The sequence below is a fragment of the Vicugna pacos genome, chromosome 13, assembly GCF_048564905.1.
Source record: "Vicugna pacos chromosome 13, VicPac4, whole genome shotgun sequence".
In the NCBI taxonomy this organism is placed as follows: domain Eukaryota; kingdom Metazoa; phylum Chordata; class Mammalia; order Artiodactyla; family Camelidae; genus Vicugna; species Vicugna pacos.
Window position 1 is genome coordinate 21,710,228 of NC_132999.1, and position 27,324 is coordinate 21,737,551.

At 38.4% G+C, this 27,324-nt stretch overlaps 1 protein-coding gene across 4 annotated transcripts in view; it reads right to left on the minus strand.

Moving 5' to 3' along the window:
- PATJ (PATJ crumbs cell polarity complex component) overlaps positions 1–27,324 on the minus strand; it is a 289,824-nt gene that overhangs the window by 167,363 nt on the left and 95,137 nt on the right. For all 4 annotated transcript variants that reach the window (XM_072974318.1, XM_072974320.1, XM_072974319.1 and 1 more), the window contains exons 22-26: positions 24,934–25,108; positions 17,992–18,063; positions 16,487–16,664; positions 11,449–11,559; positions 7,517–7,594 (exon numbers count right to left, since the gene is read on the minus strand). In XM_072974318.1, the coding sequence (XP_072830419.1) occupies positions 7,517–7,594; positions 11,449–11,559; positions 16,487–16,664; positions 17,992–18,063; positions 24,934–25,108 (614 nt within the window). The remainder of the gene's footprint in view (positions 1–7,516; positions 7,595–11,448; positions 11,560–16,486; positions 16,665–17,991; positions 18,064–24,933; positions 25,109–27,324) is intronic.

The window sequence follows — 27,324 nt, forward strand, 5'->3', positions numbered from 1 at the left end:
GCAGGGCCAGGCTCTCCTACGAAGGCTGGAGCAAGGTACATACAGAGAGGGCCACGTGAACAGAGCCTCCGGGAGGGCAGAGAACAGCACAGACATCCTTGGTTCTGAGAACAGTGCCCTTCACCACTGGCTGAATGAGTAAATAACATTCTTGTCACTCATTTTGTTGAGAATGAACTGTTATGTCTGAGATACACAAACCATGAGCTGTTTAAGTGCTTACACACAATTGCTTGGTTCATACAGTAAGCCCCCAGTGGCAACAGAACTTCGTCTTTTTGACTGTTTCTCCATTTTTAAATTTCCAATTCTATGTTTTAGTTTCTGATACTAAGCCAAGTTTGGTTCTGATTTGTACCTGGGCTGCAGGTTATTCCTCATTACTGGGGAGCAATCAGTGGAGTTTGGTTTTATGGTATGGCAAACTTAGTACATCCCGACATTTGTTGGGATGATGAGGATCTATTAAATTTTGTTTCTACAGGGACCTATTCTCTCTTGGTTGAGAGACAGCAGCCAACGTGTTCATTAGTATTTCTATTTGCCTGCCTGTGCTTTTTTCATACAAGAACATGTCTTGGGCCCACTGGAATGAACAGCTCTTTGCCACACAGAGGAGTGGGTTTTTGCATTTCTGCATCCACATCTGACACATAGCTAAAGTTTTAGGATGGAAGCTGAAAGTGCTCTGTGCGTCTGAAATGGAGAAGAGCCCTTACCTCATTGTGAGTATGAAATATTTTCCTACCTTCAGGAGGTATTCAAAACTCAGAGTTAGCCTCTTAAAGAATCTCTTTCTGGGGAGGGTATAGCTCAGTGGTAGAGTGTATGCCTAGCACGCACAAGGTCCTGGGTTCTGGGTTCAATCCCCAGTACTGCCACTAAAAATAAAATAAATAAAAACCTAATTACCTCCTTCCGCCTGAAAAACAAACAACAATCTCTTTCTGGTTGTTTTATAGAGACTAATAAGCATCATTTAAATCTAATATTCCCAGAGTTTTCCAGAAATTAGTGAAACTAACTTTGTATTACTTTAGATGTACCAGCCTTTAAAAAAAATCTCTTTCGCAGAAACCACTAACTCAGAAGCATTTTTCATATAAGAATCCAGATTCACAAAATCAAAGAGATTTGGTAATTTTAATTTAGAAACATCTATATTTTCTCCCTGATCTCCTTGATCTTATTGGTGTGGAATATAAAACAAAAACATCGAAGATGATGGAAATATTTATACCAATATTGTGTGATACCCACATGTCTCCATGCTGTGCATGTATGTGTGTATGTACATATATACAGATATAAACGTGCATAAACACAGATGTTTACACATTAACATGAGCATTATCAGCCAATTCTAAGGGCTAGCACAATGTAGAATATCACTGATGGAATGCTGTATTATTTGTCGCTGTTAAGAATAATCAGAGAGCATGCATCCTGTAACATTCTAAGTACCGTCAGGGGGTTCACAAGAGATCATTTTGATCTTTGCAAAATGCCTTCATGAGATTCCACTTAGACCCAGAGTCTGGCATGTCCAGATTTTTCAGTTGGAATAGATGCATGTCTTAACAGCAACTTTATTGAAGTATAATTTATATATAATAAAATGTACTCATTTTAAATACTCATTTGGAATAGATACATTTTTGTAAGTTTAATATAACTATATTTTTAGGAACTACTATGTTCAGAGGGAGACAACAGTTTCATTTGGGTAATACATAAAAAGAAAGTGAAGACAGCTAACAATAGAGGACGACTTGTTGACTAATGAACATCTCCCAGTTGTGAACAGTGTCCACAACTCCTTTAAAAGCGAATATGTGAAATAACACTGAAGAAAAATTTAGAAAGACAATACCAAAGAGCTGTTATGAACCTACAGCTGATAACAGCATTTCTATGGATTCTGATTGCCGATTGTTTCATATTCTGTATGATGCAAAACAGGTCAGAAAAATACTGAACTGAGATAAAACAAAACAAGATAAAACCGGGGATTTATTCAAGAACTGCTTATTGATTTCTTTTTCATTTTTCAGTCACTCTCTCTCCCTCTTTTTAAAAGAAATATTTCAAAAATAATTTCAAGCCCAAATTTATAATTCTAACCTAGACTTCTACTAGTAATGAGTTTCAAGTGATTTTTATTATCTCCTTTCTGACTATCAGGAATTCTAGAGAAAATAAATTGCTTCTGTATTAAGGAGAAAAAAATGTGTAAAAGGAATTACTTCTATAAATAATAATTGTTAGAGACAGTTTACTCCATTTTACAAAAAAGTCAAAAAAAGGCAAAGAGGGTATAGCTCAGCCGCAGAGCACATGCTTAGAATGCATGAGGTAGATTCCCATGCTCTTGGATTAGAAGAATCAATTTTGTTAAAATGGCCATACTGCCTAAGGCAATGTACATATTTAATGTGATCCCTACCAAATTGCCCATGACATTTTTCTCAGAAATAGAACAAATAATCCTAAAATTTATATAGAATTGCAAAAGACCCAGAATTGCCAAAGCAGTATTGAAGGAAAAGATCGAAGCTGGAGGAACAACCTTCCCAGACCTCAGACAATACTACAGAGTTACAGTAATCAAAACAGTGTGGTGTTGACACAAAAACAGACACATGGATCAATGGAACAGAATAGAGAGCTCAGAAATAAATCCACAGACATACGGTCAATTAATCTTTGACAAAGGAGGCAAGAATATGCAATGGAAAAAAGACAGTCTCTTCAGCAAGTGGTGTTGGGAAAATTGGATAGCAGCATGTAAATCAGTGATGTTAGAACACTCCCTCACACCATATACAAAAATAAACTCTGAATAGCTTAAAGACTTAATTATAAGACAAGACACTATAAACATCCTAGAAGAAAACATAGGCAAAACATTCTGATGTAAATCTTAGCAATGTTCTCCTAGGGCAGTCTACCCAGGCAATAGAAATCAAAGGAAAAATACACAAATGGACCTAATTAAACTTACAAGCTTTTGTACAACAAAGGAAACCTAAGGAAAACAAAACAACAACCTACAGAATGGGAGAAAATATTTGCAAATGATACAACTGACAAAGGTTTAATTTCCAGAATACAAAACCAGCTCAAACAACTTAACAACAAAAAAAGAAACAACTCAATCGAAAAATGGGCAGAAGACCTAAACAAGCAATTCTCCAATGAAGACATATAAATGAGCACATGAAAAAACATTCAATATCGCTAATAATCAGAGAAATCCAAATCAAAACTGCAGTATTACCTCACACCAGTCAGAATGGCCATCATTCAAAAGTACACAAACAATAAACACTGGAGAGGGTGTGGAGAAAAGGGAACCCTCCTATACGGTTGGTAAGAATGCAGTTTGCTGCAGCCATTATGGAAAACAGTATGGAGATTCCTCAAAAAACTAAAAATAGACTTACCACATGATCCAGCAATCCCACTCCTGGACATATATCCAGAGAGAATTTTAATTCGAAAAGATATATGCACCCCAATGTTCACAACAGCACTATATACAATAGCCAAGACATGGAAGCAACCTAAATGTCCATTGACAGATGACTGGATAAAGAAGTTGTGGTGTATTTATATAATGGAATACTACTCAGTGATAAAAAAGAATAAAATGTGATTTGCAGCAACATGGATGGACCTGGAGATCATCATTCTAAGTGAAGCCAGAAAGAAAAATACCATGGTATCATTCATATGTGGAATCTTAAGAAAAAGAAAGAAACAAAAGGACACTATGAATTCATCTACAAAACAGAAACAGACTCACAGACATAATAAACAATCTTCTGGTTACCAGGGAGAGGGTGGGAAGGGATAAATTTGGGAGTTTGAGATTTGCAAATGTTAGCCACTATACATAAAAACAGATTTTAAAAAAAGTTTCTTCTGTATAGCACAGAGAAGTGTATTTATTTCTTGTAATAATCTTTAATGAAAAAGAATATGAAAATGAATATATGTACGTATATGCATAACTAGAACATTGTGCTGTACACCAGAAATTGACACATTACAACTGACTGTACTTCAATTAAAAAAAAAGACTTGCAAATATTAACTACTATATATAAAAATAGATTAAACAAATTTCTTTTGTATAGCTCAGAGAACTATATTCAATATCTTGGAATAACCTTTAATGAAAAAGAATATGAAAATGAATATATGTATATATGTATGTCTGGGACATTATGCTGTACACCAGAAATTGTAACTGACTATACTTCAATTAAAAAAATATTTTGGGGAAAGTCTTCTGCCTGTTCTCCCCAAGAACCCTGAGCATATTTCCATCATACTAATTATACTTCTGTTTATTTCACTGCATATCACATTCATCTACACACCCCTTGGAGTGAAGGTGCTTTGTCATTCCAGAATGTGGACTAATGCTTGGTACACGAGCTACAATTCCAGAGAAGAGCAGTGTAGTAAAGGACATCCTGTAATCACTGAAGCATCATGCAGTAATGGAGATGTAGATTCTGGTATGATCAATTAACTCATAAGTAGGAATGCTATGGGGACAATAATCACCTCTGAATTTTCCAAAGAATTCACTCACTTGGTTAAGTATCATCTACCTATGCGGCCCAGAACACCGCCTGGCACCTAATAGCACAAATTACGTATTTGTTGAATGAATAAAAAAACCAAAAAAACAAAACAAAAATCTCTGGCTTTAGGTCACTGGGGATTTGGCACATGCTCTTTGGGCAAGTGCTACTTTTCTGTGCTCCACTTAACTTTCTGGTTTGGGGTTTACGGTTGCAGTGTTAACTACTGCCATGTTAATTTAGTGATTAGTTGTTCTCTACACCAAGGAACTCAGCTGGACAGACTTACACTGACTTTTGGTATTACTGGGCTCTTTAGGGATTTTTTTTTTAATCTGAATGCAAATATCCTTGCTTTGTATTAAAATTCAATTTGGTCTAATGGAACGGGTCAAATTGGATAAGAATCATATATTTATCTTCTTCTTTCTTGAGATTTTATGTGGAATTTTCCTGAATCAATTAAATTACCTTGTTCCCAAAAGTAAGTAAATTAGTAACCAGTCTATTCATCTCTGTGTATTTATTGTCTGTGTCCCCACAGACCAATTCCTTGTCTGCTTCCTTTTTGATATTATATCCAGACTCTGGCACAGTAACTGGCATCCACTCCTGCAAATACAGCCCACACCTCCAAAGGGTTGAGGAAGGGCTGAGGTCTGCAACCTATACATACCTGGCACTACTACAAGCAATAACCACAGTCTTCCAGAATCTACACATTATCTGTATTTATTAAGTTACCAAAGATAAGCCACAGACTCCTGAACACACAGTCTATGCTACTGCTAATCTGAATATAATCTGTGTGATTAAGATCTGAACTCAAAAGTGGCCAACCAGGTTAAAACAGACAGCCTTGTAATTTGGCAACCAATTTAATCCTTTAGTTCTTTTCAAGAACCCTTCCCCTCGCCTAAGTTCTCAAAGAGTCTTAACTGGCCCCCATGTATACTTCTGTAAATAAAGTTTTCCCAAGTGTTCAGTTCAGTTAGAGCTTTTTTTTTTCTTTAACAGGGTGAAATTGACAATGGGTGAAGTTAAAAACAAGCAAACAAATCAAACAATCAAGCCAAAATCTTCAGTACAGAAGACAGAGATATCTTCTGGCCTTGGCCTTAGGTTGACACAGAAGGAAAAAATAGAAAAAAGATGTCCCCTGAGAATTCCTTACAAATCCAGACCCATCAGGTTGGAGACCTGAATTCATCCTGTGTGTGGTTCAAATTGTTCCAAGCCAAAACACAAGGCAAATCAAAAAGAAAGCTGACAGTTTCAGCGATATTGAATGAAATAGATGGTAAGGCATTACTAAATAATGCCACATATTAATAAAATGGTCAGTTCCATAGGAAGATACTTAGACATTTAATAAATAAACTTGAAAAAATGTAAAATAAAAACTGAAAAACTACACGAAAAGTGGATTAATTTTACCATCAAAATGGGAGATTGTTAGGTTACTCTGACAAAAAAAAAAAATCAGTAAGTGTGCAGAATAACTGAATAACTCAATTAACTAGTTTGTCCTAATGACTCTGTATAAAAACAAGTACCCAATAAATAGAAAACAGCTATTCTTTTAAATCATAATATACATTCACAATAAATATCTGTTTGATCATTTAAAAAAAGGCTCAACTAATGTAAAAGAATATTATACAAACTACAGTCTCTGATTATAACTAAAATATCTTAGGAAATAACAGCAATAAGTTTTTTTTAAATATTCATATGGAAATTTAAAAATATATTTCTAAATAACCTTGGGTAAAAAAGAAATCATGTTGGGACCTAATACAAAACAAAACTTAACTGAACAACAGAAAATCAACTTAATATCTTGAGATGCAGGTTTAAAGGCCTTAGAAGGAATTTATGGTCCTAAGTGATTATTTCAGAAAAGATGAGAACAAAGTTAATTAAACAAAATAAAGATACAGCAGAGAAGACTAACAGTTCAAAAGTTAATCCTTCAAAAAGAAAAATTAAATGAAAAATTACTCCAGATCAATTAAGAAAAAGTAAAATGTATTCACAATGAAAAAGAACTACTATGGAGATAAAATAGATAACATACTTTAAGAGACTACAGGAACAACTTTATACCAGCAATGTAAAAAATTGGGCAATATCAACATTCCTTAGAGTCAGTAACCAAAACTGACTCTAAAGGGAATAGAAAATCTGAATAGTCATAATAACTATTGAAGAACTGAATTTAAGTGGTACAGCATTTGTGATAGACAAACGAAAGAGAGAAAGCTCAGAAATAGACCTCCCCTGCTAACCTGAGATATGACAGAGGTTGTGTTGCAAAGCAGTGGGTAAAGAAGGACCTATTTTAACTCAGTGGGATAATTAGTTATCAAGAGAACAATGAAAATCCATCACTGCCTGACACTATAGCCCAAAATAAATTTTAGATCAACTAATTCTACTAGAATAGAGGCGGGAAATTGGTAATTGAGCATTAACTCTGACGGATGGTAAGGAGAGCTTCCTCGGTAGAGATGACCTTTGACCTTCTCCCCGGAGGATGAAAAGGAAGGGCAATGGGGGAAAGGGGCTTCCGGATGAGACAACAGCAAGACCCAAGTCTCAGAAACACTCTGGGGATGGACAGACAACCAGCCCAGCTGTACAGGAAAGAGAGGAGGGTGACGATGGCCGGCTGGCGCTTTATGACATTTTGTTTCTCTTCGTGACCACGGGAGCTCTATGGCATTTTTACATGTGTACTTCACCAGGTCTCCGGCCCTCATCCCGGCCAGAACCAGCTATGTCCCCAGAAGCGAAACATTACAACCACAGTACTTGTACCCTTACACTCACCCAAACAACACTCTCACTAACTGCAGTTGAGAGATGCACAAAGAAATCAGAAACATTTTTTAAAAGCTTGAAGATTGGGTTACCTTTTCTTTCTTTCCTTGCGTGTCTTGGTCCTGGTTATGAGCGATTTTGTTGGCCTTGTTATGCGCACTAGGAATGACCTACCACCACAAAAACAAGGAATGGGAGGAGGAAAACATTTAAATGTCACAATCAGCACATTGCTTCATATAATTTTTTAAAAATAGTTAACATCTTAATTAACTCTGACTTCACCTAAAAAGTAAAGACATGAGAAGTGCAATTCAAGGCAAACTATACAACTTTGAAAATCTGACAAGCTACATAACCCAAAATTGCATGTGCGTGTGTGTGTGCGCGTGAGCATATGTACCGTCAAGGGGCAATAAATTCACAGGCTTGAGTAGATCCAGAAAGTGAAGATGAAGATTTTAAAAAAAGGTCACAGTACTTACTTCCTGGATCCAGACACTTCATTTTGCAAAATGCAGGTTTAAGGGTGATTGAAATTAATTCCTAGAACAATGGATGCAGCATTTATTTCATAGATTTACCTTATTCATCACTGTACCCCAGTTCATGTATGACATCTAGCACACTGGGCACATTCAATAAATATTTCACTGTCACTGTTAGCATATATATGAATTACAAATCTATCTACGCCCTTGATAAAAGTTCAGTGAGAGCTGGAATTTAGTGTTATTTATCACCATAACCCTGGTGGCTCAGGAAGGGCCAAATGCATTGTAGTGCTCAATAAATGTTTATGTATGAATCAAACAGTTCAATTTCGTAGAAATAATTTTAATTCTTAATGGTGCTAACAGCATAGATTACTTTTTGACTCATTTCTTTTTGTTAATCTATGAAACATCTTAAGAAAACATTAAATTTTCAGTGAATTTTTTTAAAGGCTCCTCAAACAGCTAACACAAATAATGTTGGCATAAAGTCTGGTGACAGACATGAAGATTAAAAACAAAAAAAATAAATCTCCTTTCTCAGAAAATTAAAGGAAATGCTTGCCTAGGGATAATTTAAAAAACAAAACCAAAAACCCACTTCTTTTCTAAGGCAATGTAAGGCTGATTCTCCATCACTTTTAATATAGAGTCTATTAATATAAATTAATTTTGGAATAAATGAGAAAGTCTCAGAAATGTTTCATGTAAGTAAAAAACATATAGTGATGGTGCATCAACATATATGTAGTGATTCCTCTGTGAAGAGACACTGCACTTAATATTTATTTCTCTATTGAATACACACAACAACGTAAGGCAGAGTTCAAAAACTAGTGGGTCTACAGGTATGTGCTTCTTGTCCTGAAGAATCTTAAAGTGATAGAGTGTGTGCTTAGCATGCATGTAAATACCGAATTACTCGCCCCTCCTCGAAGTCTTAAACATGTTGTCTCCCTGAGAAGTCAGAATATCTGCGCACACTGGACCTACTTCTCATGTGAAAAAACCAGCTGAAGCTGAACTGTAAAAGCTTTGGATGGGACAGAGTGTCGGCTTTCATTCATAGGGTTTACACTGGTTTTCACAGAGCAGAGAAATATCTTTCTGTACACATAGCATTGGCTAAATTTGGAAGACAAAAGACCCACCAAAAAGACTACATCTTTAAGAAAAGCTAGAGTGCATATATTTCTTGTGAAAATAAAAAATACATTTCTATATGATTAATATGCAAAATATACATGTGTCAACAAAATTTAGGTGCCATCGTGAAACAATATTAGGGAAATGCAAATGGAATACAGGAAAAAAGACAACAACACATGATAATAAATTTCATCAACTGAAGGGATGACCCCAATTTCAAAAGGGTTTGTTTTCGTAAATGGGGAAAAAAAAGAAAGAAAAAAAACACCCTGATGCTACTGTGAAATGCAATTATGTTAGTAAGTGGAAAAAATTACCTTGGCATAAAAATGTTCTACAGAGGAGAGCAGGATAAGTCATGAGTTCTGTTCTCAAATAAGCATTTACCAGGTAAATCTAAGTGGATACACACATTTCTTTCTAACACGCTGAAAATATAGTTGAGAAATTCAGGAGAAAAAGCTTAAAAAGGTATTGTGTTGGTGATCCTCCTAAAGCATCTGTTAAAAGCACAAATTGAGAAAGTAAAGTAAAACACAATTCAAGAGGAGAAAGTACATATAAATACCACTGCTCAATTCTTGGTGTAGATGAGAATTTCCATGTAACTAAGGCATGTTCAGACATAGGGCCTTTGATGGGCTGAAAATTCGGCAACGACTTCTTGGAGGTTTTGAAGGAAGTCTCAAAGTCTAATGTAAAGTGATCAAGAATTTGGCTGTTTTCTACTCCTGTGATGACCGATATTACTTACAACAATAAGTAAGCCGAAGAGAGCACTGTTTTGCAAAGTATGAAACTTGATTCCTTTCACTGCCTTATTCAACTGCAATCACTTTGTGCTAAGAAAATCGAGCAAGTCATGGATGTTAACATCATCTCCTGAATATTGCTCCGGTGGCTTGAACCACAGTTCAGTGCTTGAACTGAATACACAAGGCGGCAGTCTGTTGTGCTGCCTGAGGATAATGACTTGAGCCTGGCATGATGCTGAAGAGGTTTTCTTTTTTTTTGAACGGTTGGAAGAAATTGTACTGTTTATGTCATCCAAATGACAATTTCCACCTCAGCTCACCAGCAAAGGCTAGATTAACTGCTTGGCCTTTGGGCTGACTTTATTATAACCTCTTAAATCTAACCTATTATAATGCTCTAAGTATTTTTCAGAAGGGAATTATTATAAATGTATCATTTGATTGGCTCACTCTAGCTCAAAACTGTTTCTTTGGAAGTGTCATTTGGCAGGGAATCACCTGGCCAATTTTCCTAATGAATTCAGTTTCTGGAAATAAAAGTGATGGCCTCAACTACTTTATCAGTATCATAAGGGTCAAAAAGTGGATGCCAATAAATCTAGGATTTTGAATTATATGAAAATGAGAAGACTCTTCTCAGTTTATCTCTCTCAATTTGTCTCGATGGTGTAAACTCAGCACTTAAGACTGTAGGGGACTGTGTGGCAATGCAGCACACCACAGCACCCCACGTTGGGCGAGGCTGCAGCCCCTGTGCGCAGGCAGGTTGTAAGTGTGCCAAAATAGCATGGTGATGCCACTGCCCTCAGGACAGCCAACATGTTTACCCAGTTTGCCATACAACTAATATATTCTGCATACCTTGACATAAAAATGGTTGAAAAGCACTGTTATTACTATTGAAAAGCAATTTTTTTTAAAAAAATGCAGTTTTTCTACTGTTCAGAAGTGCCCATGTTTTGAACAGCTGTCTTCCATTACAAAATAAAGAAAAATAAACACTGCTTCCAGTTACAGGAATTATGGATGACATTTCTACTGCACATTGCAATATAAAATACACATCCCACCACTGACATCTGTGTATCAGAGTTCTAATTCCATACCAAAAGAGTAATTTATTACAGAAAAGAATTGTATGATTAAATACTGCTCTTCAAGAATTTCGAATCTCCAACAGAACACAGAACAGTGCAACACATTTGAATTCACATGCCTGTAATAAATACACAGAACATGTGATAGCACCCACAGAATGTTTTTATACCCAACTCACTCTGTGTTCAAAGTATTGTCTTAGCAAAGTAACTGGTTCAGAAAAGTTAAGTAACTTGCCTCCAAGCTAGCAAAACTGGTAAAAAGGGAATTAAGGACTCAAAAACAGGTCTGTTGGACCCCACTGAACACTGGAATAACTCAAATTTGACCAGGAGATCAAAATCAGAGGAAAAAATGGGAAATTGATGTTAATACTACATTTAACTACATTTTTATGAAGCTAACACTTCCTTTGAGTAATAGTAGAATAACAACAGAAGTATGTTGGAAAATACTTGGAGGCAATAGCTTGGACCACAGATATGGAGAATAGTTTTAAACTTTTTGAAAATATAAACTAAAGCTTACTCTTGGAGTGGATGACAGACTCTGAACAACGAACACTACAGGGTTTCCTGCATTCTTAATGGCCTCAACTGCTTCTCTGTGCGAGGCATTCTGCAAGTCTACTCCAGACACCTGAAAATACAGAAGTGATTAATTTCAGTTAGAAAGGCAGCAGATCTTGTGGGTAGATTAATTCAAAGTTCATGTGTATTATCTAGTTACAAGAACAGCCAGAGTCTAATGAATTAGACCAAAGGCAGAAAAAAATAAGACTGGCCCATAAAGAGCCTTGCTGTTTTAGGAGACCACGTTTAAGGAAAATAACATTTCACCTTCAAGAAAAGTAAATAAGATCAACATCTTAATAACAAAGGCCCTGGTTAAATATAGTTACCCAAAATAGGTAGCTCGGTCAGTAATAGAACCTTAAGAAGCTTCTCAGTTTGAGCTTCACGGCACAAAATTCCGAGTAGGGGCAGAGGGTGGGGACTTCTTTGGACTCATCTTCTCTCAGTTCAACTGAGAAAAATGATATTTTAAGTAAATTGCTCATCATCACAATTGAGTAGTTGAACGCTTCTCAAATTATGTTTAAAAAAGAAGTATGAAAACATCCATAGGTTTTTTAACTAAAAGTGTTGTGTGTTCAGCAGATTTGGGACAGCGTAAACAACTCTTCGTCACGTAAACCTCAAAGAACCTAACTTGTGAACATGCCCATAATCTCAAAGAGCATTCAATACTTATCAAATATATTTAACAGAACAAATTTTTCAAACCAATAATGTAAGGGGGCCTTGGTAAACGTTGAGGTGGTTCATGGCCAATGGATAGTGACAGTTTGTGAATGCCGTTTTGCCATAAAGGGACCAAGGAAATAAGAATGTAGGTGGAGAGGCATGTGGGATCAAGGTTGGTTTTTGTTTTTAAGATGGGATAGTAACAGTGATAATGATGCAGTGGAGAGGAGAAATGAAGGGCAGAGAAGTGACAATGGTAGCAGCAAATCCTTGGACAGTGAAGAGGGAATGACTTGGACTGCACAAGTTAGAGGTTAGCTTTACACAGAAGCACAAGCAGTTCATTTGTTGTGATAGATGCAGCTAAAAAAAAGCTTTGGTATGCAGTGGGAACAAGGGGAGACTCCCTTTTGACTGCTTCTATTTCCTCAACGAAATAGGCAACAAGGATCATAAACTGAGATTAAGACTATGGAAGGAGGTACAGGAGGTCTGCAGTAGTTACCCATGGAAGTAGAAGAATAAAACAACTCAGGAAATATTACAGGAATGCAGGACAGAACTAAAGGGAGGGTGGGGGTGAGGGTCATGAATTTAAAATAAGGCCGGACAGCATGGGTGCTTACTTTCTCCAGTCATGCTAGAGACCTGAAATAAGCAGCATTGCGTTTAACTAGGATGTGGTTCTCCCAGACAGGTTCAGTGAAAGGAAAGAGGATCAGAGGCGCTGGAAGTACAACAAGGGAGGGAGGGACGATCAATCACCAAGTCTGAGCAGAGTGAGGAGGAGACTGACACGCCAGAAGCTGAGGGGCGCAGAAGGGAGGGTCCTATAGTAGGAGATTGGAGCCCTGTGTGTTAGAGGGGTTTAGAGTCAGGAGAGTCTAAAAAGCAGTGAAAGAGGGGAGAGAGGCAAGAGGTGAGGCCAGGGAGGCAGCTGAAGCCACATCGTGCAAACTCCAAAAGGCCATGGCAAGAGCTTTGGCTTTGTATTCCACCAGACATCCACGGGCGATGTCATTGCTCTGTACAAGCTCTTTTCCCATCTGAGTTGAGGAAGAATACAAGTAACAGTAAGTGAAAAAAATGTTTAAAAATTTCAAGTGACGCTTTAAAAGCTGTCACAGTGGTTTGATGAAGCTTCTTTCAAATAACTTGATCCTCAAAATATTCAACAGTGAGAGAAGCAGTGGCTGTATGAGAACTATTTCTTCTTCTAGTAATAATCAGCTTTTATTTCCCTAACACAGATTCCACAGAGTTAAATGGGAATCACTGAAGTTGGAAACTTAGGGAAAAAAAATAAAATTCTGCTACATAACAACTGAAAAATAATCTTAGTTTTCCTCAGCTTTAAAATTATAACCTAAAAGTGTGTATGTCCATTCACACAGATGAAGACTCGTTTCTAAAAATTATTAAATTCTCCTAGTTTAAAAAACTCTTCTTTACATGGAACTAAACCTTCCATGCAATTGTTTCAAGACACAGAAGAATGATTATTAAACTTCACTAACAAAACAAACAAGTAATATTTCTTATAGAAGAAAGTAAACAAAAGACTCATGCTTAACAAAACATATATATCAGAGTGTAACATTTCACAGCTGTTGTGAATTAGAAGAAATATATATTATTAAATCTGAGACAAAACAGTGAGTTTTCATTAGTATAAAAGTAATATTGGGTTAAGAGAGAGAATCCTTTATATTCAACTGACAGCAGAGAAGGATGAGGGAAAAAAAAACCAAAATTCAAAAAGATAAAACAATGAACAATTAAATTACAAAACAGGCAAAAGACACATACAAACATTTCATCAAAGAGGGGGCATAGATGGCAATTAAGCACATGAGAAGTTCTTTACATTAGCTATTAGGGAACCACAAATTAAAACAACAGTGAGATATCACTATATACTTATCAGAATGGCTAAAATGAAAAACAGTGGCAACACCAAATGTTGGTGAAGATGCAGAGAAACTGGATCACTCATACATTGCTGGTGGAAATATAAAATGGTACAGCCGCTCTGGAAAATAGTTTGACAGTTTCTTTCAAAACTAAAAATGAACTTAACATACAAACCAACAATTATACTCTTAGGCATTTATCTCAAAGAAACGAAGACTTATTTTCACTCAGGAACTTGTATATAAATGTTTATAGCCAAGAACTGGAAACCACCCAATTATCTTTCAATGGGTGAATGGTTAAACTGTGGTACCTCCATACCATGGACTACTACTCATTCATAAAAAGGAATAAACTGTTGATAGACCATCAAATTGAATGAACTTCAATGAAATTACTCGGAGTAAAAGAAAGCCAACCTCAAAAAGGTAACAAAATGTATAATTTCATTTATGTGACAACTGTGAAATAACCTAACTATAGACATAAATACAGAACAGTGGTTACCAGAGGCTAGGGATGGGGGAGGAGGGAACGGGAGAGGAGTGGCTGTAGAGGGGCCACACAAGGGAGTCTTGTGATGATGATACAACTGAGTTTCCTGACTGCTGGGGTGGTTATGCAAGTCTACACACGTGATGCAACTGTGTAGGCCTATAAACACACACACAGATGGTGCACGCATAACCGGTGAAATCTGAATATGAATTGTGCCAATGTCAGTATTTTGGTTTTGCTATTGCACTGTTGTCACATAAGACATTAACGTTGGGTAAGGCTGAGGGAAGGAACTTCCTCATACATTTCTGTGCAATTCCCTATGAATCTATAATTATTTCAAAATATATCTTTTGCATTTGGTTTTAAGTTCAAATGTATCAGTAACCAAAATAAAAAATAAATGTTTCTTATTAGATGAGGATTATCAATTTAGATTTTAAACAAGCAAAATCCAGTAATATTGTGCTTACAAAAATACAATGGAAAAAAATCGCACAGAAGAGGGAAAACGAAGGAATAAAAAAATAAATAAAACAAAGTACCATGCAAATGCTAAATAAATGAAACCACACCTGCCTCAGAAGCCAGAATAATTCTTTCAAAAAATGTGTACGTGTTTAGTTCTATAATGGATTCTCATGCATTTAGAATTGAAAACCTTCCAAGCTCTCCGTGATGTGGCTTCCCGTTACCTCTCAGACCTCTTCTCTTCACCCTCTCTCGTTCACTCTACTGACATTAGCAGTGCTGGACTTCCTTCCACACATCCAGGCAAGCTCCCACCTCAGAGCTCTCACACATCAGTTCTCTCTGTCTGGAGCCTTCGTCCCCCACATATCCACACTGCCCACCCTCGTTTCCTGGGTCCGTCCCAATATCATCTTCCATAAAAACGCCCATTCACTGCAACTACTGCCTCCACCACCCATCTTCCCTCACCCTCCTCCCTGTTATTTTTCTCCACAGCTACTTATTACCATCTAACATTCCATGTATTACTTATTTGTGTACAGTCTGTCTCCCCCACTGTCATGTAAACACCATAACAGAAGGGATTTTGGGTCATCTTCATTGCCATGTCCTCAGTGTGTTTGAAATTTTTAAAAATTTCATACAAACATAAATATAACCTAAAATTTATACACCCAGAGCAGTGTTATGCAATTCTTTGATTTATCATCACAATGATGCTATGGGTTTTGAAACCTCATTTCCATTTTATTTGGAAACTGAAAATAAAATGGGTTTAATAATTTGTCTGAGAACAAACAGAAAACAAAGAGGACAATCTAGACTTCAACCCATGACCTCCAGGGCTCTTTTCCCTCTATCAGAGCTAAAACACCACAGCTGATTTTTAACAGCATAAAGCATGAATCAAGAAAACGCAGATTCTGGGATTAAAGGCATTCAATATAGTGTCATCCAATAAACCCAATGCAAAGAAAGGTATCAGAGTCAGACCTGTTAGTGCCTTGATGTGCCCTTAAAACTCCACTCTGCAAAGCCTGCCATGTGGAAAGGGTGGACTCACCCCTCACCCAACGGCATCTTCGACTTCCAGGGTCGGCTCTGGGAGGACAGCATGGCTATCCCACTGACGCACACGATTCAGTGTTTGCTAAAGACTGGTAGAAGCATGATACCCACCATCTGCCTCATTCTGCGAAGTTATAAATTGTTCTTTCAGTCAACCGAAGCTTTCTGTTATCATTTTAAATGCTGTCAGCTCAAAGAAAGCATCTCATAAAATTGTGCAAACACATAAACCAAGGCATCTGAATAAAACACACCAACTGTACACACACACACTGCAGCACATGAAGGAAGGACTTCCGACTAAATAATTATTTTACTGTTTTACAGTATGTTTCACACAAAAACAGAATTTGAACATTATTTACCTCAAGTATTTTATCTCCAGTTTTAAGAGCATTTGTTTTTCCTGCTGGACTGTCTTCCAAAACTTGTTTGATAAATATGCCTTTAAGCTCCTCTCCATTCTTCAGGCGTTTGATAACAGTTTGTCCACCAACAATACTAATACCAAGAGATACGTCGGGTTCTCTAAAAATCTCAACACTGTAAAACCAAAAATAACAAAATTCATTCATGAACAAGGTAATTTCATTGGTGTACTGTCACTGTGTTCAACGTGTACTTTATCCTTGTGACTCATATAAATGTATTTTTACAAATGCTACAAAAATTATACCTACTTCCAAAATTATAAGAGCCTGTCAATAATTCATGGCATAGATGAAAGTTTAAATTCTGAAAAAGGTTTCTAAAAACAATAAACACAACCCTAAGTATTCAGAGACTTAGCTAGGCCTTAACACTCCCATCTCTTACCTCCATATATTTTCTGTGACTAGTCCTTTTCATCTGCATTGTAGTATTAGCAAAGGACGAATTAAGGAAACAACAAATGAGTGAAAAAAAATTAAAAAAGTGACATATATCATTTTGGCAAAAAGCACAGACTTGCAGAATAAAATAAATTTGCCACTGAGAGGCTCCCTGTCCACACCGCTTTTCTCAGTCAGCAGGCTTAACTGGGGGTTCTTTAAGCGGAGGGTAGATGTTATCACTCCTAAGGCGGAAAAGGTCTTCTTTTCTTCCTACCTCTGCACCATTTTCACAAAAAAAGCACAGAATAAAGCTTGCCCTTCAGGCACAGTTGGCCGGTTAGCTCAGTTGCTTAGAGCTGGGCGCTAATAAAACATGCCCTTCAAGATACTGTGAATTTTGTTCAAAGTGCACAGACATGGACAATAATTAACTCCAAAAGGTAGCTCAGAAAACAGCTCCTAAGAGTTCTGAAGACAAAACTCAAAAGCGCAAGAAAAAAGCATTCTGGGTGGCGTGGTGGAATTAATAATGCATGAAGAACAGGGAGGGCAGCGAAAGGAAGACTTTTACAACCTACATAAAGTGCAGCCGTGGTGACGACTTAATGCCACGAGCGTGTCCAAGGGAACATGGGCTCCACACACTCTGCTAGCTCAAACAAGGGGAGGAGGGTAGAAATAAAAAATTGCTGTATGATACAAGCCTCAACTACTGCTGTTGTTGTTTATTAAAAAAAAGAGCTTGACTGTGCTCAAGGCAGCCCTGTCTGCCTTGCTCAGTGATGCAGTGATAAAGAAGACTTAGTCCACCAGAGACGGGCATTTGTAAACTACTTTCTCTAAAAGAGTGTGACAAACATTCTCCTAGTATTGGTTATAGTCATTTTACTCGGATAAAAATCTTTAGATAAGGCAAAATTAAATTAAAATTTAAGCCAGTGTACATGTGACCTAGGGCAACCATTAGAGAATGACTGAATGACATTATTAAGTTAAAGAGAAGAGCAACTCATTGCGTTGTCCTATCGAGAAAGCCAGCAATGTCACCAACATACATTCTTGGTGGTCCCCAGTGGCTGAAGTTTGGAGTTTCTTCTCCTTCACCTTCTTCTCTCTCGGGTAATTCACTGAGAAGAAAGGAAAAAAACACAAACAGCATGTAACTTATGACAAGCCTTTTATTATTAAAAAACTTTTTGAAAAGTTTTGACATTGCACAATGTATACGTAGTTAAATAGTTCTTAATTTCTAAGCTTAAAAAAATTTACATAATAGTTAACTATCCACACAAAGCAAAAATATATTGCTTGAATGTTCAACTTAACAAATATCCACCCAGCACCAGGAAATCATTGATTACAAACACTTTTACTAGTGACTCGCTAGATGCTATTTCTAAAAACCTATTTGAATTTGTATAATTTCACATTTCTCCACCAACATATATCATAAAACTAAACCAACCCTGTAACCAGGCTCCTCTCCGTTTTCTTCTTTCCTATACCCCAACTGCAACAGGGGTGATAATATGAAATAAGTATTTGGCCTCTGTCTCTGGTCCCTGACACAGAGCTTCTAAAACCCTTGGAATTTTCCAAATGATGGGGTGACAGGAGCATTTTCTGGTTTATTCATAACAAGCCTTTCTCAACTATACCTGCATTTATGCTAATAAGGTGACTCTAGATAGGGCCATAGACAGTTTCAGGATAGGGGCTGGTTGCTAGAGAAACAACCATGTGTTTAGAGTTAGAACTTTCAGCCCCACCCCTACCTTTAAGAGGGGGTAAGAGGCTAGAAACTAAGTCCAGTCACCAATGGCCAATGATGGAATTAATCATGCCTATATAATGGCACCCCCATAAAATCCCTGAATGACAGGGTTCAGAGAGCCTCTGTGTTGAAGAACACAGCAAAGTGCCCCGAGAGAGCACGGAAGCTCTTGCATTCCACACACCCTCTGCCTTGCCTTATGCATCTCTTTCATGTGGCTGTTCCAGAACTGCATCCTTTATAATAAACCAGTAATACTGAAGCACTTTCCTGAGTTCTACAAGCCATCCTAGCAAGTTATTGACTTTAGGAAGGTGTTACAGGAACCTCCAATTGATAGCCAGTTGGTCAGAAACTGAGTTGGCAACTTGGGACTTGTGAGTGGCATCTGAATTTGGGGAGACTTGTGGGAATGAGCCCTTAACCTGTGGAGTCTGCACTAACTCCAGGTAGTTAATGTCAGAATTAAAATGAATTGTAGGACACACAGTATCCAGAGAATCAGAGAACTGGTTGTTGGGTGGAGGGAAAAACTCAGACATTTGGTGTCAGGAGTGTTGTGAGCAAAAACAGCTCATGATATGTATAAAGAAAAAAAACCCCCAAATATGTATATATTTTTATTATGGTACATGTATAACATCATTATAAGGATTAAATTCTTAAATTTAAAATAACCTAAAATAGGAAACCAAACTTTAACATTGGTATGGGCTATGTTTTTCTATTAAAAAAATATTAAAACCAAGGCGGGAAGATATAGCTCAGTGGTAGAGCATGTGCTTAGCATACACGAGGTCCTGGGTTCAATCCCCAGTGCCTCCATTGAAAAACAAACAAACAAGCAAACAAACAGATAAATAAAAAATTAAAACCAAGTATTTCCCAAACTGCTGGCTTTCACATACACTATTATGAGAAGAGGGGGAAAAAATCTGTCTAAAATAAGGGAAATTTTGCTTTTCTTTAAGAAAAGGTGTAACAAAAGGATTATTCTGTTAGAAGAGACTGACTTTTTCAAAGCATGTTATCTTTCTTTACGAAGTTGATAGCGCATATTTTATTCACATTATTTCATATCTGAAAAGAGAAAACTTTCAAAAATTAGATATCGAGATTAGTTTTGGAAATACATAGTCACAGGAGATGAGTACTATACAAAAATAATGTAGTCACTTGACTTGTATTTGAAATTTTCACAAGGGATTTCTAACCTCAGATTTTATAATTTGCACTTTAATTAAACATGGTCAATAGCTCAATCAGTTAGAATGTCAAGTCTTAAAACAACTGAACTTTTTCCTTTTACATTTAACCAGAGCCTTATAACCATTTTTTCCCTAAAGGAATTAACGATCTAATAGGAACAATGTTTTTTATTGAAGTCCTTTATAACAAATGCCCAAAGTTATCATTCTTTACAGTTTTGGGAGGAAAGATGGAGTACCCCATCAATGAACAAGTGGATATTAATAGTAAGACTTGGTCATGCTATACCATGTCTTTGAGAGTAAAATTTTCAACATCATACAAAAATTAAATGAGTCCAGAAAGCCAAGATGACCTTTCCTTTTCTGTATACTTTTTTTTCATATAAAGTTTCTACATACTAACCCATATGAGGGTCAAGCAAACTCAGCACCACAAAATGAAATAACCAGGAAGGGTTATGGTTGTAGCTAAGTTATCTCAAGATTTCGTTTTCCATTTAACAGACAGATTCTACATGGCAATTTTGTGTGACACACCACAGGGAATATGAGTATTCAGAACTAGGTAAATCGAGCACCAGTGTTTTCCAAATTGGAAGGGTTAGTTATCCAAGTGTACACTACGACTTTAAAGTTACATAGCAAATCATTACCTGACACCAGTGCACATACAGAACTAGGCACCCCTGTACAGTTTAAAATGGCACAGACATGATGCTAAGTAACAGAAGCCAGATACAAAAAAGTACTGATTGTACGATTTCATTTATATGAGTTCTAGAACAGAAAAAATAATTAATTAGGAAACAAAAATTCAAGCCATAAAGGGTAAGCCGCTTCCTTAGGTCTTCCTCTTTTGACCTTCTGTAGAGCCTGGATTAGCAATCAAGTACCTAATTATATTTTCAAAGGCATTAGTGTAATATTCCTATGCACCTCTTGTCTTAATTTCTCACATTCGTCTTTATCTGCAGTGTGGCCACAGCTGTAAGAGCGTGGTAAGACCGGGGAAGTGTCACATACGTGGGGCCATAAACTCCCTGGAAACTTCCCCTTTTTCCTCTCAACTCAAACATTCCAGAATAGTCTTCTCTCAAATGCACATACTTATCCTCTCCCTTACCCTCAATCTTCTACTAATATTCTGAATTGAAACAAATAATTTTTGGCAGTTGAACTCAAAGGTAACCTATTCAATAACCACCATTTACTCAGAGGGCACTAAATGCCAGGCACTGTGCTGGGAGCTTAAACTATAACAGCAACTCATTTAATCCTTTCCCCAACTATGATGCCTGCTTCCCATTTCACCTTCCATTATTTGTAACAAAGTACCCAAAGCCTGAAAGTATTTCTTTTCATTTGCACCCTATTATACCTTCAACATGATTTATTTTTTCAAGTTTCTCTCACCTCAAGTTCATCATCCTCCCAGGCTTTAGCCCCTGACACCTTCCTTATTTTACTTACTGTGAGTTGATCCTTTTTATTGCTTAAAAAATAATTTGCACTCTCCTTGAGTGTTTTATAAACTCAGCAAAAGTCAGCACCCTAGATACACCTGAGGGCCCTGAGCCTATTGCTGTCACCCAGCATTACTGCGGCCTTTCATTAAACAGTTTCTATGTTCAAGGCATTATATGAAGTCCTTTACATTCACTCTTATTCAACCACAGAACTGCCTGCTTTACAAGTGAGGAAATACAGACACAAGGGAAGCCCTCCCAGGGTCACACAGCCATAAATACCAGAGGACATCTGAGCAGTACCACAGTGTATCTCTACTGCAGATCTCCTACTAGTCTGAGAAATGCCACCCCCCACCACGGCGGGCACACCCAAGCCTTTAGGCAGCAGGTGATGACAGAGGTGAGTCAGAAAAAAATGAAGCCAGGTGAATTCTGAAAACATGACCTCAAGTGACTTTATGAAGAAAGGATACCCAGAACGAGATCGCTCATTCCTTAAAGAGTTACGATACTCCGCCTGCCCACAGTCCTCCTCTCCTCGAGATATCCCCTTTCAGGGTACATCTGACCTTTTAATATCAGTCCTGCCTCCAAAGGGAAGGAGGAGTTGGCTTGATGCAAAAGCACAGTGCACACTGAATAACTCTGCTGGGCCCTACGCAATAATTAATGCAAAGAAGAAACTGTAAAACAGCATTTAGCACTAGCTGACACCCTGATGATCTGAAAGACTATATTCTGAAAGACTCTATGCATTACTCAGGAAGTCTCCTGAGTGGCAATAAATACTCACCTATGAACCTGACTCTATGGGGCAGACCCTGAAAGATTAAAAGGGGGGGTTTGATTTACAGGAACTCTTCTGGAGCCTGCAGAGATTTACACATAGCCTGAATCTATGACGGCAAGCCAAGTCAAAAAAAAAAAAACAACCAAACATTCAAATGCAACACTGATCTCCCAAGACAAAGGTTAGGTAGGAGCCCTTCAATGCCTGGGCTGGCATAAGAAATTAGCTTGTCAAAGTACTCACTTTAGGAGTAAAGTGTACCTTCTCTCCTTGAAGCTGGGAGAACTGAATGATACGACTGATGGAACACTTCATCTTGGGCCCAAGGGAGGAGGGGTGGGCTTGGAAATTTGTTTAAATCTTCTCCAGTTTACAGTTACAATTCTATAGCTTGAAGAGCAGCCTCATGATTCAATTATTAACACTCAGCACAAGAGAAATTTGAAAAACAAGTGTCTCATTTGAAAAGTAACTTGATCATATAAGAAATTGAAACATATTCCTAACTCTTCCAGGACTTCCACTGCCAGGCACCTCTCCTAAAGAAACAAATCCACTGCTGTCTGACACTGCGACCCCCCGGGAGCTGGTCAGATCCCTCACTCTAGGACCCCGAGCCCGTCACCTCCTCCCCTCTGCGCTGTGGTCCAGGTCAGCTGAGTGAAGAGCCACCAGATTCCTCCAACTAGTCGGGCCGACTGGTCTTTCCTTTCCACTCAGAGATGAGCTATGCAGAAGTACAGACAACTTTTTATGAAGTTCTACCTAAAACTCCAGGCAAAGGGCACAGGTCACTGAACAGAGAAGTGATGTCATGTAAATCTGAGACACTTCACGTATCAACACAGAATCTTTCTTGGATTAAGGTTTCAATAAAAGCATTCAGGCCAATTAATCCCACCCTATCTCTCATCCCTGTTTTGCTTTGCCAACACCTCCAACTCCTTTGTTTGCTTCTCCTGTCCTGTACTCACAGGGCAACACCACTCTGGACTTTTCCCCATGTGTGCTTCTGTTCCCATGCCCCATCCCCAAGGCCCACCCAGCCAAACTACCCGGCACCCTCCACAAAATCTCCTTCAGTTGTAAAGAAACCACCCCACACCCCAACCTCTTCCCTCAGTGTTCTCTCACCCTCCTCTGTTCTCCCAGCAGCTTCTGCTTCTCTGCCATGGATGCCAGCCTGGAGAGGTGACGCTCATCCTCACCCCCCGGGAGGCTGGAAAAGGGAGTCACTGTTCTCCTAAACTCCTTCCCACCACTAGGCCAGTACTCTCCTACCCTTGTTCCAAAAGCTAATATCTACTCTGACAGCTTTCCTTTGACGGCCTACTTTACTAGCTCCCCACCACTTATTAAACAACCCTTCTCCTCAATGACAGAAAAAAAAATCAAGGTCACTGGGTAAGAATCTCCATGGATTCCTGCCCTCAAGGTATTAAGAGTACCTGCATTTGTACTTTCCTTTCTGTCTTGGCACCTACCTCCATGGGGCACCTGAGCTTCCTCCTATCAAACTATCAGGGGTGCAATGTCCTGCTCTCCTCCCACCCTCTCCAGGGACTATTTAATCACCCACTCTCTAGCATCTGCAATTCCTTCTCTGGATCTTTCCCAGAAAGATACACATCCATACCCACAGCCTAGGTAGCTGTATATATAACTCCCCCTGGCCTCAGTCCCACGATACCCTCCAGTTGTCCGGGTAACACGCATTCTTTCTGCTCGTTTCATGAGCTCAAAACACTAGTCTGCTCTTACTTTGTCCAATTTCTGATCTTCCGTTCAATTCTCAACCAACTGCTCTCTGATTTCCACTCTAATCAAACTGTTCTATGCCTACCAAGGGCATCCATGTGACCAAGCCCCGTGAAAATGTTCCCATTTTATCCACCTTGACCTTTTTGTAGCAGGTAACAATAGTCTGTAATGACCCTTTTGTTAAAATGCTCTCTTCCCTTGGTTTCTATGTCGAACTCTAGTTCACCAGTTTCCTTCTACCTTTCGCTCATTCCACTTCATATTTTCTTCCTCCATTCATGCCCTTCCTGCTGTGCCGGACTCCACTGTCGGCCCTGTGCTCTTACCGCCTGAGCCTCCCACGGACTACTATTCAAATCCAGGGGTTTCACCTACGCTTGATCGTGCTCCCAATTATCTACATCAGGACAGACCTCAACATTAATCCCCAGAATCATGTATTTAATTAATTCCATTTCACTTTGCTGTCCTATGGATACTCGAACTCTCAACACGTCCCACACCAAATTCACCATTTTCCCTTTCAACCTGTTCATGCTCCTATAATCTGATGCCAAAGAATCAACAGCCCCGCTAACCATCTGCTATCCATCTAGTTTCCCGGTTCAGAAACACAGGTCCTCCTGCTACTCCTTCTCACTCCCAACGTATTACAGTCAGTGCCCACAGATTCTCTAACTCTTAATTCCATTCCATCCTTAATTTGTCCTCGAGTACTTCTTGCTCCAGTTGTTAAACTCTTAGTTAACCTCCCATTCTCTAAGTAAATACTCTGTGTAATCCATTTTGCACACAACTATAATACAAAATTGTATCTATGGTACAATTTTAAATACATAACATTCTTACAGTAATTGTGTAATATAGTGGAATTTATTCATAATATCTTCTGAATTTTTCCAAATGTTCTACCATAATCATGTTTTTTTTTTCAATAGAAGCAAAGAGAAAACTATTTTATAACGTGAAAACAAAGAGAAATAATATCATACCATGCATCAGTGGCATATCTAGAAGACAACATTCCTGTATATGCCGAGGCCTTAGAAACCGCTTGAGTCCTGGGGAGTTGGTATAGAGGCAAATCTTCTTGCTCCCTCCTCTGAACCACAGCAGGAAGTTCAACAAGCAAGCCAGGACCATGGACATCATTTGGAATCATCATGCCTAAAGAGCAAACCCAGATGATAGTGAACACTCAATACACTCATTCATTCTTCATTCATTCAACAGTCATGGAGATCTACTAAGGGCAGGCCCCTCCCAGGTAGAAGACTCATTTATATTAAATTAAATAAGTGAAATATTTCATATGTTAGATGGTGACAAGCACTACAGCAAAATATAAAGCATGGAGGGGAGACAAGGAACACTCAGTGGAAGAGGGTTACAATTTTAAGCCTCACTGAAAAGATGACATTTTAGCAATATGAATATTTTATCAAAGGAATCCCCTACTCGACAGTATTCTGATCTTACTACAAATTTTCCTTTATCAACCTAGGCTGTCTCAATTACAAGCACACTGACATTTCACTGATTTAAAAAAAAAAAAGAATTCTGCAGAATAACAAATAACCAAATAAAAACACATTTTTAAAGGGGCTTTCTTTATAAATTCCAGAATTCTTTTACATCTGTTACCTTATTAAATTCTCTCATTAAACTATCAGTTAGAAAAGATATTAGCAACCATATTTTATAGATGGGGAGTTCCAAGCCAAGGAATTTTGCCAATTAGAATGTGCAAAGTTACCTGACATGCCATGTGTCATTTTGCCATTTACTGAAAAAAGGAATAACTAGGGCAGAGCTGTGCATGCAGCCCTAAGGCACGTGCTTAGAGACCTGCACCCAGGCTGGCATGAACCCATCAATCACTCTTAGGATATACCCCAGGATGCATTATACCTAATCCATTACAAATTCCCAGCCAATCTTTCTTCATCATGTTATACAAATATTATGAATACTGCACCAAATGCCTCCCTTAAATCTATACATTTAGAATGCATTTTGGAGGCCTGGCTTATCAGAAAATTAGAGATGATCACTAAAGAGATACAGACATTCTTCTAAAACTTCTATAAGCATCATCTAAAATTTTCCATTTCTTCATATTGAACAAATTTTCTAGTAAAGTCACTTCTACTTCTGGGTTTTATCTTGTCTAGACACTTTGGAATCAGGATCTAATGAGCTGGTAATGCAACGGAGAATCTGAAGGCAGGGTGGAAATAACTGTAACACTCAGGTGTGTTACAAGAAGTCCCAGGCGCCTACCCCCCCATCCCCATGCACCCTTCACTCCCAGCCACTGGGCCTGCATTCCCACAATTAGTCAAACCCCTATGAGGGCCCCACTGCTCTAGCTCTGCTTGCGTCTACCCCCTTACCCACTGAGGAGGGACCAGGGGTGGGATGGAGATTCTGGCAGGAACGGCCTAGAATCAGAATTTAAAGGGCAGAGAACTGGCCCCATTTGCAAGGCTACTTGTCATCCAGCTATGCTGGTAAAAGCAGCCTATTCAATTACAGCTTTGGGTTTCATAGGTTGTGCAGTCTGCTTAAAAGGTTTCATGCCCTGCTCTGCACAAGGGCTGCCCGTACCCTTTGCCCACTCCTCCTCCATGGACCTCGGCAGTGCTCAGGCACACACCTCTCCTCCCCCATGGTGCCTCACACGAGCACACTTTACGGAGCCGTTCACCAAGTGCACCGCAGTACCCAGGAGCCCGTAAAACAAATCAAGTCCTTCAGGGCCTGTGCGGTCGTCAGGTAATGGCCACAGCAGGAGCACAAGGCTTAGGAAAACAGGGAAGTTGAAAAAAATAAAAAGTTCCTGGAAAACAGAAGTTAACGTTTCAGGAGAGGAATGGGGGAAATTTTCAAAAGGTTTATACTTAGTGAGGTATACAAATAGACTGATAAAACAAAATAAAGGCAAGAAGAGCCCACGTAGAGAAGAGAATGGGTTACTGCACACTTAGCAACTGAAAAAGGAAAAAAAGGAGGGAACTGGGATGCTGCTGCATCACCACACGTGAGCAGCATGTCACCTTCTCGTTCAAACACTATTTCTTGAGCACCCACTACGGCAATGCAGTCAGATACAAGCCCCACCCTCCCGGAGCTTGTCCTAAGAGACAGGAATGCCAGTGTGCGAGCGACAGCGGCAGAAATTCCTTCCGAGTCACTGGAGGCCCACTCCAGGGAGGGCCAAAGACTGGGAAACGCAACTACTTTCTGTCTGAAATCTTTTAACGCTATATGTATCACTGATTTGGAATTTATCTTGTATGCTTTACATTATTAATTATGCTAATTTATACGTTTAGTTTCACAGTCCGTGAAGGGTATAGGCTCTCTGAGGACACACAATT